General features: G+C 43.7%; 1 protein-coding gene across 3 annotated transcripts in view; it reads right to left on the bottom strand.

The window, feature by feature from the left end:
• The window catches only part of ZDHHC2 (zDHHC palmitoyltransferase 2), a 67,704-nt gene extending 55,311 nt beyond the window's left edge, over positions 1-12,393 (bottom strand). For 2 of the 3 annotated variants that reach the window (XM_082680443.1, XM_082680442.1), the window contains exon 1: positions 12,248-12,393. In XM_082680443.1, the coding sequence (XP_082536569.1) occupies positions 12,248-12,374 (127 nt within the window). In that variant the 5' untranslated portion in view covers positions 12,375-12,393. Of the gene's footprint in view, positions 1-5,854; positions 5,950-12,247 lie in introns of those variants that run through there. The other variant, XM_082680444.1, reaches the window with a different exon arrangement.
• Positions 12,394-13,996: the final 1,603 nt, after the last annotated feature.

A 13,996-nucleotide genomic window follows, 5' to 3' on the forward strand; every position in this document is an offset into this window, starting at 1 on the left:
AAAAATGGCTGGAGGTGGATGGTGGTGGTGGTTGCACAGCAGTGGGAATGTACTCAATGTCACTGAACTGCACACTTAAAACGCAGTCAAAATGGTAAATGGGTACAATGGCAAAATTTTATGCTACGTATATTTTACCACAATCAAAACATTTAAAAATCACCTGCTCCAGAGACTATTCTCAAACCACAAATTAAACTAATATTCACCTGTAGCTAAAGTTTTCTTTCTCATCTCTGGTTATTTCTACAATGAAGGATTTTTGTTGTTTGATCTTTTCAAGAAAGTAAGCTCAGAAGTGGTGAGTAAAGAAAAACAAAGCTTTGTTGAGATGCAGACGTCTAGCTAGGCATTTCCACTGAAGTGGTTCATTCATCAGTCTTCCCAGATTCTCAGGGTCTGAGATTCAGAAGAACACCTAGGCAAAATTACAAATTCCACACCTCCTGGGCCTTTTTCAGTGAATGAATGCAAAATCCAAAGACTTCAAGGGTCTTGGGTATTTTTGGATATTAACTGCATACATGGAGCCATCTCAGATTGACAGCTTCAAATTAAAGTTAAATTACGTACAGCATACTCTATTTAAGAAGGCTGGGGCAAGGAAGGGGGAGTTGAACATTTTAGAAAGTCTTTCTTTTTTGTAATCTAAAATGAGTAAAAATTTTAGCATTATAAGGGGAGATTTTAGTTAGCTGAAAACTTTTAAAATGGAATGTAGCATCTCTGGGCAATGCTGGCTAAGTCTGAGCGCTTCCTGCAAATGCATTTCACTCATTTTTTTAGTGATTATTTTATACGTATATATTAGGGCAAATATTTTGCATATTCTAAATTGTTCTTAATCTTTTAACTTTTCAAATGGGTTATAAAATTAATGTTGTCATCTAAATCCTTATTATAGATGATTACATTTCAATATTCAGAAAGAAAGAAAAAAGAGGCATTTGATTATTATATTTGTGTATTAGTTCACTAGGGCTGCCATAACAAAGTACCACAGACTGGGTGCCTTAAACGACAGAAATTTGTCTTCTCACAATTGTGGAGGCCAGAAATCTGAGATCAAGATTTAGCAGGTTTGGTTTCTTCCGAGGCCTCTCTCCTTGGCTGACTTCTTGTATCTTCACATGGTCTTCCCTCTACATGGGTGTGTCCAAATTTCCTCCAATCATCTGGTATTATGACTCATTCTAATGACCTAATTTTAATTTAATTACCTCTTTAAAGGCTCTATCTCCAAATACAGTCATGTTCTGAGGTACTGGGGGTTAGGACTTCAACATATGAAATGGGGGGGGAAGGGTACAACTTGACCCATAATAATTTGAAACCATAAAAATATTACAAACTCGTTTATGAACATCTGAGTGATCAAATAATAAAAAGCTAAGCAGGTAAGTCTCTCATAAAGGATTCATGTTCTTTGAAGCTTGAAATGTCTACTGTGATCACAAAAGGCTCAATTAAAACAAGTTCAGTGGGCATCCATTCATTTAAGAAAAGTATGTCTTGAATGCTACTCTGTCAGGCATCAGGGTTACTACTGTAACCAGTTATGGTTACTGCTCTCATGAAATTTTCTATAGGTAATCTTCAGATAATAAGAAAGTTAAGCTTGTCTAATAGAATAAGGTCTTTTTAATGTGGATTGAAGGAATCCAGATATCCCAGCGACTCACACACTGGTATATGTGTTTCATTTTGGTAAAACTTTTAAAATTAAATTCGGGGGTCTTCAGAGCATAGTCAGTAATAAATTAAAACAAGAGTTCAGGGCTTCCCTGGTGGCGCAGTGGTTGAGAGTCCGCCCGCCGATGCAGGGGACATGGGTTCGTGCCCCAGTCCGGGAAGATCCCACATGCCGCGGAGCGGCTGGGCCCGTGAGCCATGGCCGCTGAGCCTGCGTGTCCGGAGCCTGTGCTCCGCAACGGGAGAGTCAACAGTGAGAGGACCACGTACCGCAAAAAAAAAACAAGAGTTCAATCTCACATTGTTAAATTCTCAGTCCTTATTTTACTTAACATATGAGCTTATCTGTCAACATCGATTGCTCCCTCCTCCTTGACACCTTCTCCTCCCCAGGCTTCAGGACCCCACATTCTCTTAGTTTTCCTCCACTTCACTAGTCATCCCTTCTCAGTCTTCTTTGCTGGTTCCTACTCATCTCCTCAACTCTCAGTGCTGGTCATCTTTGGTCCTCGTCTCTGCTCAATTTACGTTCACTCTCTTGCTGGGACAAATGTATCCGATGTTAAGTCTTTAAATCGATTTAAATGCTGAGGACTCCCAAATTTACTCCTCCCGTCCAGACTCTCTTCCCAATGCCAAACTCATCTACACAACTGCTCACTCGGCATCTCTGCTTCCATGTCCACATACCACTGCTGATCTACGGTCACCCTATTCCCACCCAGCTCCGCTCTACCTACATCTTGTGCATCTCAGCTCATTTCCATTCGTCCAGTTGTTCAGGCCAAAACACTGGAATCGACTGGCTCCTTCCTCTCTTTCACAACTCCCAAATGTCTGTCAGGAAATCCTGTTGTCTCTAAAAATAAATGCAGAAGCTGGCAACCTCTCTCCCTTCCCACTGTCCCCACCATGGTCTGACAGATCATCATTTCTCACCTGGATTGATGAAGTAGATAGCCCAGAGTACGCAGCAGCCAGGATGATCTCTTTAAACGTAAGTCATAGCACGTCACTGTGCTACTCAGCACTCTGCCACGGACCCGTTTCACCCCAAGTAAAGCCAAAATCCTCACAATGGCCTATGAGGTCCCATAATCTGTACCTTTTCTGCACCTCTCTGACCTTGTCACCTACGTCCCTTCCCCCTGCTCACACCCCTCCAGCCAAAATGACCTTGTTCCTCCTCTAACATGCTCACACACTCCTGCCTCAGGGCCTCCATACTGACGGTTCCCTCCGCCTGAGACGCATTTCTTCCCAGTGCAAGCATGGTTCAATCCCTCAGCATCTTTGAGTCATTGCTTAAATTCCTTGACCATCCCACCACACACACACACACACACACACACACACACACACACACAGACGCATGGATAAAAAGATGTGGTCTATATATACAATGGAATATAGCTTGGCCATAAAAAAGAATGAAATCTTGCCATTTGGAGCAACATGGATGGACCTAGAGTGCATTATGCTAAGTGAAATAAATCAGACAGAGAAAGACAAATACTATGTGATTTCACTTATATGTAGTATCTAAAAAACAAAACAAATGAACAACACAACTAAACAGTTCTAGATACAGAGAACAAACAAGTGGTTGATAGAGGGGAGGTTGGTGGGGGGAGGAGAGAAATAGGTGGGGGAGATTAAGAGGTCCAAACTCCCAGTTGCAAAATAAATGAGTCACGAGTATGCAAAGTACAGTGTGGGGAATATAGTCAGTAATTATGTAATATCTTTGAATGGTGACGGATGACAACTAGACTTATTATGGTGATCTAAAAACTAAAAAAGGAAAACTTCCACTGGCATTCCCCATCATTTCTGCTCTGCTTTTTTGCTTTGTTGTCATGATACTTAGGAGCCTCTAACACATTATATAAGCTACTGTGTCTCTTGTTCTTCCTATCCTCCAACTAGAATGTAAACTCTAAGAGCCGTTAATATATATATATATATATATATTTTTTTTTTTTGCGGTACATGGGCCTCTCACTGCTGTGGCCTCTCCCGTTGCGGAGCACAGGCTCCGGAAGCGCAGGCTCAGCGGCCATGGCTCACGGGCCCACTCACTCCGCGGCATGTGGGATCTTCCCGGACCGGGGCACGAACCCATGTCCCCTGCATCAGCGGGCGGACTCTCAACCACTGCGCCACCAGGGAAGCCCAACAAATATTTCTGAATGAATGAACAAATTAGGGAGGTACTCAATAAATTATGGATGGTTTGAAATGCATTCTATTCTTGGATTTTAAACTTGCTTGCTAAAATGCAAGTTTATGGGGGCCTCCAAATGAATCACTGCTCTCCACCCCCTCCAACCTACATACAGCTCTCAGTTGTGCATATCTTAGTTTTTAGTATGTCCTAGTCCTGGAATAAGCTGCATTTCATTAAAAATATGCTATAATTAAAACCTTGATTAATTCCAGCTGGTCTCTGCCCTGCATCCCTTCACATTAATGGACCTCCCTGGAGGTGTCCTGTATAATCACTAGTCATAGTTAAGCACATAAATCCCTTACTGTCTTTCTTCCTACAACATGTCACATGGAGTTGGCCACCAAGTAAAAACCCTGATCACAAATTAGTCCCTGCAATTCAGAGCAGGCTTGGGACTTACAGTCTGAGGTTTATAACGCTGAAATCTTTTTCTCCGGCGGTAAATGGTACCAGGTGTCTCTCATTAGGGCTCAGCATCAGCTGTTTTGGAGCAGGCTGTTTTTCCCACTACCATATTCCCAATGTGAATTTATGGACATTACAGAGACTGTACTTCACCTTGCACCATCTCTCACATCCCTACCAATTTGGTGAAAAGCCACACTTCAGATTCAGCCACCTACTACCTCTCCTGAGATGACCTTTGGACCCCCAAAACCACAGGGACACAGTCTGGTCTGGGTTTTCAGTCACCTCATTCTAAACATACTCATTCAAATACAGTGAAAATCCACTTTTTACATAATGCAATAAACAGAGTCAGAAATTTAATTGTATCTATATATATGAGAAAATAGATAGGCATTACAAAGCATTCTGGTCTGCCAAATTTCACCTAGTTATAATCAAATAAATCTATAAAGTTCTTGTAAATACATGAGCTGCTTTTTACAAGGACTGTTGCTATTATAAGATGACCATGAAGATAAGCAAATTACCTTGAAACTATTGTACTCTTTGGGTACTTGGTTTTAAAGGATGTAGAGAAAAAGGTTTTTTGATTATTGCTTGGCGTTTATTTTACTGAAGAACTGATCTGGACCATTCTGTTCCTTTAGGGTGGCGATGCTAGTGAATAAATCCAGAGGTCAAAATACTTTATAGCAGGAAAGCTTAACTGACACTCTACATGAGGAGAAATTTCAGGATACCATGGAGAAATACTGGCAAAGAAATAAAGCTCAGTGATCTGTAAAAGCACTTCTCTTTCATTTGCATTTAAAAATGTAATCAACAACATATCTAAAAGGAACTACCATCAATATGCATTTTTTAGAGTGCAGAGAAGCGCTAAGATGATAAATGCAGCAGATAGTTTTGCTCCAGTGTCTCCCAAATAAAAATGGATTTTTAACATTTCTGGCACAAATATTTAAAATTGAATTTAAAAGTCATAGTCAGATGAAAAGTCAAATTAGGAAAAATGCTACACAAACGTTTCAAATGTGATTTAATTTTGAACGGAAAAATTTCAGGCAATCATAGCCAGTTACTTTATTGCTAACATATGCTTCTTAAGAAATCAGGTCATCTACTTCCTCCCAGCTGCCCTCACCCCACCCCCTGCCCTGCAAATTCCACCCTTTTCCATTCTCAGCATTTGACTGAGATAACAATTAAGATAACATAAAATTACCCTTAAAAGAATTAGAGAAAAATATTTCAACAATGTTTAATGGACGATTAAAGAAATTAATTCAATTATGTTATGCTTTTATTATTAATTCTCTGGTATATATCTACATGGTAATATAAAATCGTAGGCTTCCACATACTATTAAGACTATCTTTCTAAACAATCTTTGTAAAACTGTTTGCCCAACGGAGAACATTAAGAATCTATGGCAAATCTATCATTTTGCAAGTAAGATGAGATAGTATTTCTCCAGTCATGACAATGTTGCAGTCTCAGGGGACCCACGAACTCACCACTTCCTAGAGGAAAGAAGGCTGAGCGATGTGATACAACAGTCAAAATGCATGAAATCAGCAGTATAAATTACAACATGTAAGTCCTGGTTCCATTTTTCTGAGAAGAAAAACCACAAATTTTCCATCAAGATGAAAAAGAAAAACAAACGAAGCAAACAAAGTCCACTGAGAATCTTCTCACTGAGAACGCTCCATCTATACTAATCTCTGGAATATTTGTCTTCTTGGTTTGTTTGGTTTTTGTCCTCCTGGCACTTCTTCCTACCACGGAGGCCAAAGAGATCCAACACCTGCTCTTGCTAAATAAACCCTGTTGCCTGGGATGTGGGCACAACAACAGCTCAGCCAGCTGATGCTCCCAGAACCATCTTTATGGAGTCACAGGGCGCAGGGATGGCTCCAGGGCTTGGGATGGCTGGCCACTAGGGCGGCAGCTCCTTCCAAGGGTATGACGTCAGCTCTGCATCACCCACCTTCTCTTGGTTTCTGCTCATTTTCTAAGCTAGGTTCTCCAGTCTTCCCATGGATTCAATGAGGTGTGTTCAGGAAGTTCTCACATTTACTCACCAAGCCACAGGCCCTAAGCTGAGAGCACAGTAAAAGTTGCCCAAGCACTGGGTAAGAAATGAGGCAACTGAAACAACCACGTAGCACGTAGCTGAGGCAAAACTTGCTGGTCATAATCTCGCTCTGAGATATTTATATGTGGTAGATTGATAACATGATTAGACAGTCATCACTAGTGAAGTGCTCTCCATCAGCTCTTCTTACCTGCTGTACTGATCATTCTGATTTAACACTGGTACAGCAACCAACTCCCAGGCTCCCAGGACTGGGAAGGTTCATTTTCCATTTCTCCTTCCTGCCCCTGTGCCATGGGAGCCGCATTTTGAAAGTTACCAATCCTTCTCCTCATGCACAAGCTGGAGGGAGGCTTCAGTTTTGTTCTGTTTTGTTTTTCCAGAGGCAATTTTTCCCCTTAGCTGTGAGGAAAAGATGTCTATTCAGTTCTCCTCTAAATCATCTCTGTGGGGAAAAAGTGCCTAGCACATAACAAAGGTTCAATAAACACTTTTGAATGAACCCTGCTCAAACCCCTCTGAAGCTGGCCTCTTTCTAACCTTGCAGAAATGCACCTTCTCTAGAGACAATTATCTTGACTTAAGAAACCATCCCTTCAGCTTCTGCTTAACTACTGGAAACACTTGAGCAAGTATTTAATTTGATGGCATGGACACGGCATTCTCAGTAAGCATTTGAAAGTAAACTTTTATTCTCCACAACAAACTTTAAATTGAGTTTGGACTTCTAGACCCTCTTCTCTTACCTATTTACTTTATACAATTGTTTCATAAAAATCAAAGACATTAATTCATTCGACTTTTAGTGAGCACCTCTGCATGCTAAGTACCATGGTAACTGCGTTACCTATGTCATGTCATCTCTGATAGGATTTAATAGCAAACAGTAATGCTGCATTGTCCAATATACAAATTAAAAAGTTTTCTGACACACTAAATGGAACCAAGAAAGCATTAAGCAGAGGCTTTTTTTCTCCTTTCCCACTGACCATTTATATTAAAGTCAAATGGTACACAGGTCAAGAATTTGGAGTATATCACATTTTATACATTTGAATTTTAGATTTGAAGAAATGTTGAGTTCTTATCCCTCTATTTAGACAATTAAAAATCTTGAAAGTATTTGATAATATCAAGAAAAGTTAAAGAACTAATATATTTTAAATCAACTGTCAACAAGAAATAATTTCTAAGTATTTAGGCATTAAACATTCAGCATGTGCACATCTTCTACGGATGTGCTTTCTGTGTCATTTAAAACTATTTTAATAATTATAGACTTGTAACACTTGTATTCTCAAGATCGTTTGTCGTCAGTTTTTTCTAAAAAAGTTTTAATGTCCTGCATAATTTAAAAAAATGATAGTTTACCAATAACAAAAACACAGTTCTTTCTCTGTGGGGCTCAAATTCCTTTCATGATGGAAAACAACTTAGAGCCCCATCCAGTCTCCATCCTTGAACATGCAATGGCCTTGAATTAATGGTAGATCATAACAGAATCCACGTATGAGGTTTTATATGTTTTATCCTTAAAGATATCCTTAAAAGAAGGAAAACGTAATTTTCTATCTCCTAAACTGATCCCTAAGTATGTAGACTAATCTTATAATTCTTGAACATCTTCAATAATCACTGTGGAATACAAGAGGTTGCAGTCATTTCTGAGAGGTGTTTATTAATAATAAAGACTGCAAAACCATGAGTAAAACCCCAATATTCTAATGGTCTAACTTCTAACATAATCCAGGGTCAGCAATCTATTGCCCAAGGGCCGTCTGGCCTGCTGACTATTTTTATAAATAAAGTTTTATTGGAACACAGTCACACCCATTTGTTAAATTATCTAAAGTTGCTTTTGTGCTACAACAGTAGTGTTGAGTGGTTGTAACTATCTGGCCCAAACTATAAACCCTTTGAAAATTCTGATATCATTATATAAAGGCTGTTTCCCTTACTTTCAGAGCTGTGTTAACTCTTACTAAACAACAACAATAAAGTTTAATGAACTTGCTTAAGGACTTCATTGGACTAGAGAGATTCGGTGAGGGGTTTGCAAGGAAAGGGAGACATTTTAACATTTGTACCACAGAAGCTGAAGTCACATTGGTTAATTTGGAAAAAGGACATAGAACTGGTAGCAACTCTTGGACATTTAATGTCTGCATCTACAAATGCCAGAGAGAGTTGGCCTAAATGATCTTTCAGCTTTGCAATCTTCATGATTCTCTGAAATGACTTCAGTAAATCCACAAGCAAACTCAGAACCACATGAGCACACGACTTAATAATAAATGTTTCATGGCACCTGCCTAAGGTGAAGGCAGGGAAGGAATACATTTTAGAAAAGTGGAAACCAAAATTATTAAACAAGGGTATGTGGAGCTTTCTGGTACTATTCTTGAAACTCTTCTGTAACTTTGAAATTATTATCAAATTAAAAGGTATAAAAATAGTTAAAACAACTTTAAATGTTAGCACTTAAAAGGGAAAACTTCAGTCACCGTATTCCACAAAGTTAACACAATGACTGCCATAATGGATCTGGAAAACACATACGCCATGCTTAGTATGTTCCCTGAACCAAGCACGCCTGCAGATTACCGTCATTCCCTCTGTTCTGCATCCTAATTACCCACCTTACAGATTTTACCCTTTGAATTTATCTTACTTTATGGAAAATGAGCTAACTAGTAATTAAAGGGATCCAAAGACAGATAAGACACAAAAGAAGCTGGAGTGGAGAGAGTAGTAGGAGGCAGAAGGAGGGAGTAGAAGAGATCAGTTAATCAATTAACTAGATAAACATGTTCTGAAATGAGCACACATAGCAGCAGCTCTATTTTACCTCTTCTTTGGTAGACGAGGAAGGAAACTAACCCCAAATACTTGACTCTCATACAATATATGTACATCCCGTATATTTTTTATGTACACATATTCCAAAAAGAGATATGAGTTTATTTTTTCTAAATACAAACACTAAGCAAACATTATGCTAATTGAAAAAGTGCCTAGAGAGCCACACACATCCACATCGTTAAATATAGAAACTAACTGTAATGAGAATCATTATCTCCAGTTTCCAAGGATACCAGGGTAAGCACTACTCCTAAACTGCAGTTAATTCAGCAAAGGGCACAAAGTAATTTATATTCAGGGTCATCTCTGCTGACAGCAGATACAGAAGGAAGGCCAGGGTAAACCGCCCTGTTTTTCTATTCTGTTTGTTACTCACTCTAATTCCCAACCCCCAACCCCCATCCCCTGGTCCCAACCCTGGCCAATGTTTTATGGGTAAAATTTGGAAAATCTGATGGTAAACAGCAACTTCCAAGAGAAACAGAATCCACAAAGGGCAGGGCCGTCAGAGATGCGAATAATGCTGCGGGGTTGGGAAGGCTGGCATTCCTCTTTGCTTTGTCTGTGAAAAGGAGAGAAGCCTGCTTTTGTGTGCCTGCCACACCAGTGGCCCCCTTTCCCAGTGCCTGTAAGGGAACTGTACAGTTAATTTCAACTTCCCACCCAACCAAGGCTATCCAAGCTTTTAGAGCTTACCCCTCCTAAACTGTCACAGCGTCTAGAATCAAATTCATTTTCAATTTTCTCTGTCTTCTTGACTCTACAATCTAGACGTTTCATACGATTACTTACAACTTGTTTCTACAGCTTTAATATAAAAACTACTTTCTGACAACTTCAGAGAGATTGCCTCTGAATTATTTTGTTCTTGTTGTTTATTCAAGGCTATTTATTGCTTTCAACATGACACGCATTGTACCAGGTGAGGGAGGCAGTGATGAGAAATGATATGAGACTTCACTTTTGATCTCCAGGGAAAGTATCAAAAACAGGCCATGTCACTTAGGCAGTTTAAAAAGAGGCGTTCCCCTCTCAAATTTTCACTTACTAAAATAGTGATGTGGAATTCATGGATACTTTGGATTTATCTTAAACTTACAGAAATTAAAATAAAAATATATAAAAAATATATAAATAATATTCAGATAAAACAGCGGTTTTCCATTTAGTTCCTCCCCCATCACCTGTCCACTCAATACGGTAAGACATACTATGTAGAACTCAGCTGGGACAGAGATAATTGTAAGGGAAGAAAAGCTCTCCCAGCCTTCATGCGTTTCTTCCTGATGGGCATGAGACTGCATCAGGCTAAGCTTCTTATCTTAATGTGATAATGTAGGCAAATAAATTGCCTGTTTTGATAACTGAGGTCTTCTGAGACTTTCCTCTTTTGCACCAGTTACAGTAATTGAAACTGCTCACTGCTTCTCTTTAAGAGAAGGAATGAAATACAACAAACGTTTCTAATAGTTATGTAACATTTCAGTATACCTCAATAAGGCAAGTTGTTTTAATATTAACAGTTAATACAAAAAGTACGTTTCTGAAAATTTTTTCCTGTACATTTTTGATAACTTGAATGCTACATACTCAGTTGCACTGTCTTGATGATTTCGGTACCCAATCCTTTTTTTTAAAAAAGCTACTTTTGTACTGAAATATTGTTTCTAAATTCAATAAACAATATAGTAATAATATCAAATTTTAAAACTATATGAAATGGGAAGTTAGTCTCAATTCTGTTAAAAGTTTTGCCAGTAATTATTTTGGTGTATTATTCTGACACCTATTATTTCTCACAAGGGGCAACATTTTGAGGTAAGATGGCTTCAGAGAAGATTCTATGACTGAATCTTGCAGCTTGCAAAACACTTAAATTGAGAAGGTTCAACTAAACAGGCCACCGTTTAACCTTTCTCCTGGCCTCACGGGAAGCTAATGCTCCGGAGGGCGAAAACACAAAACACAAAAAGCGTTCACAAGTCACTGGCAGAAAGGTCATCCTCTGGTTTATCACCTTTTCTGATAACACAGATGAGTTTTCACAAAACCTCTAAGGTAGAAACCGGCTTACATTAAGAAACAGAATTGTATTCCCTAATCGTGCGCAATCAACTTTTTTTCTTCTCATCTTCAGCGCTGCAAATACCCCATCCAACCGATTCTGGAGCCTAAAACTTGGACTGGAGCCACTTGGCTCTCCGGATGAAGAAACATCAGATGGTCGCCTCCTTTCTTCCATTATTCTAACATGTAAATTACGGTCTCGCGTACTGCATGTATCTTCGAAAATACTTTATAGTAGCTGACCACCCACCCACCTCCACTTCACTATCAAGTGTCCAATTGGCAACGCTCAAAGATCATAAAGGCAGCAAAAACGCCCCTGCGGACTGTCACAAATTTTTAAAAAGTGGATTAAGGACAACCAGAAACGGGCAGCTCTGACACGCGAGGCCACCGTCCCCCGCGCCGGTCTGGCGCAGCTCAGATCCTGGGCCCAGCTCGGAGCCCTCCAGCCTCCAGCGCAGCCTCTCCGGGCCTCACCCCTCGGCGGAGGCTGGGGCGGCGGACACCGCCGTTGTCCCGGGTGCCGGCCTGCCGAGGGCGGGGGTGGCTGGGCTGCGCGAGCGTCCGGGTGGAGGTAACACCGTAGCCGGAGAGTTGCGAGGGGAAGGCGACGGTAGCGCGAGTGGAGGGAGGCTGCCGCGAGGTTGTTTTCGGCCGCGGCGCCGGCCGAGAAACAGCCAGTTGGCGGCGCACGGGGCGCGACAGACTCCGGGGTGGGGAGAGCGGGCGCGCGGCGCCGCGCGCTCGGCGTCCCGTCGTCCCGGGACTGTCGAGTGGGCGGCGGAGGGGGCGAGGGGCGAGCGCAGAGGCCGCTGAGTGGCCGGGCCGGCCCTCCGGGGGCGGGGGGAGGACCGAGCGAGGGCGGGCGCGCACTCACCTATGCACAGCTGGATGGCGTAGGCGTAGTAGGACCAGCCGAGCAGGAGGCTGATGAACACCACGGGGATCCAGTACAGGACCCGCCGGCACCGCCGCCTGACGCTGCCCGGGCCCGAGGGCGCCATCTTCCAGCCGCATCCACCTACCCAGCTCCGCCGCCGCCTCCGCCGCTGCCCGCGGGCCTGGCTCCGGGGCTGGCTGGCCGCGCCCGGCGTCCCCGGCGGGACGGGCCCGGGGGCGGCGGCCGGTTGCGCCGCGGCCACTGCCGCCGCCGTGGCGCTAACTCCCCATCCCGCAGCCCCGAGTCGGCGCCGCGGACTCCCGGCTCCTCCGTCCGGCGGAGGCGGTGGCTGCGAGAGGAGGGCGCGGAGAAGGCGGACGGTGAGGAGGCGGAGGCGGAGGCGGAGGCTGAGGAGGTCCGGGAGGAGGAGGCGGCGGAAGCCTCCGCCCCGCCTCCGCGCGTCCCGCCCGCGCCCCAGCCCCCCCGCGGCCGCCTACCCGGCGCGGCCCGCTGCGCCCCCCGGCGGCCTCTCGCGGCGCTCCGGGCCGTCCCCGCTGCGCCCCGGGGCCTCGCGCCCTCGTCGCTGGGCACCTCAGGGGCGCCCGAGGCGGGGAGTGAAGGCGCCCACCTTGGCCCGTCCGCCTCCGGCTTGGCCCCTGGGCTGGAGCGAACGCGCCGGGCCGAGGGGCGAGGACCCTTGGCGGCGGACGCGGGCCGCGGAGACGCGCGCGGGGCATGGCCGGGGAGGGGCAGCCCCGGGAGTCGTGTGCACTGACCGGACTCCTCGCCGGCCCCGCGCGGACGGGGCGAGCCGCCACCCCTGGGGATGCGCCTCGACGACGTCCTTAGGCGCCGGGGCCAACGTCCGTGCCTCCTGCTAGGAAGGGAAGCCTCAACTTGCGGGTCCCGCTAAACAGGCGGGGGTCAGCGAGGGCGGGGCTGGTGCTCCAGACCCGGAGGCTGGCGCGAGCGGCTGGGGCGCCTCCTTTGCACGCGGCGTTTTGGGGGGACGCGGGAATGCACCACCAACAGGGGCTGCGGGGCCGACGTCCGCCGTGGACTGTGCGTGAGGAGGAAGCACCTTGGGTTGTGAATCCAGAAACCACCGGAGTCAGAAACACAAATCATGTGCTCTGAGAATTTGAACTCTTTTAAGCCACTTAGGGATTGTAGGAGCAACCATCGCCACCGCCGCCTCCGGAAAGGCCGGGGCTTCTCTTGGTGTACGCTTTTTTCCCAGCCGGTTCTTCACTACAGTGTTTTCTTTTGTGGTGGCAATTCTCAACTTAGCATACAGCTGGTTCTAAAGTGGTTGCTAAAAACCCCGAAAGAATCCTTAAGGTAGTGAGACTGAAGTCCCGGCTTTATGGTTGGTGAAACGGAAAAGAAACGAATGCTTCTGAGATTGTTTTCTTTCTCCTTTCCTCTAATTATGAACGCACCTGACTCCGCATGGAAGCACCCCAGTAAATGGAGTGTCTCTGAATTATGTGCATAATCATTATATATAATGTGCACGATTTTAACATTAATGAATATATGTGTGTACACTACACAGCAACCATATTGAATGAAATTACTTCGTATTCATCTGTAGAATGAACAGATAAAAAGAAGTACTGATTTGCATAAAGAAATTTAAGCTCTTATGTCTTTGCGATTATCTTTCTGAGATCATTTCTATCCCAGTGAATCACTGCATATTGGTATAACGCCTTATACCCTTTATGGATATCCTGTAGGGTA

Source organism: Grampus griseus (genome assembly GCF_964374135.1).
Source record: "Grampus griseus genome assembly, chromosome: 21".
Lineage (NCBI taxonomy): Eukaryota > Metazoa > Chordata > Mammalia > Artiodactyla > Delphinidae > Grampus > Grampus griseus.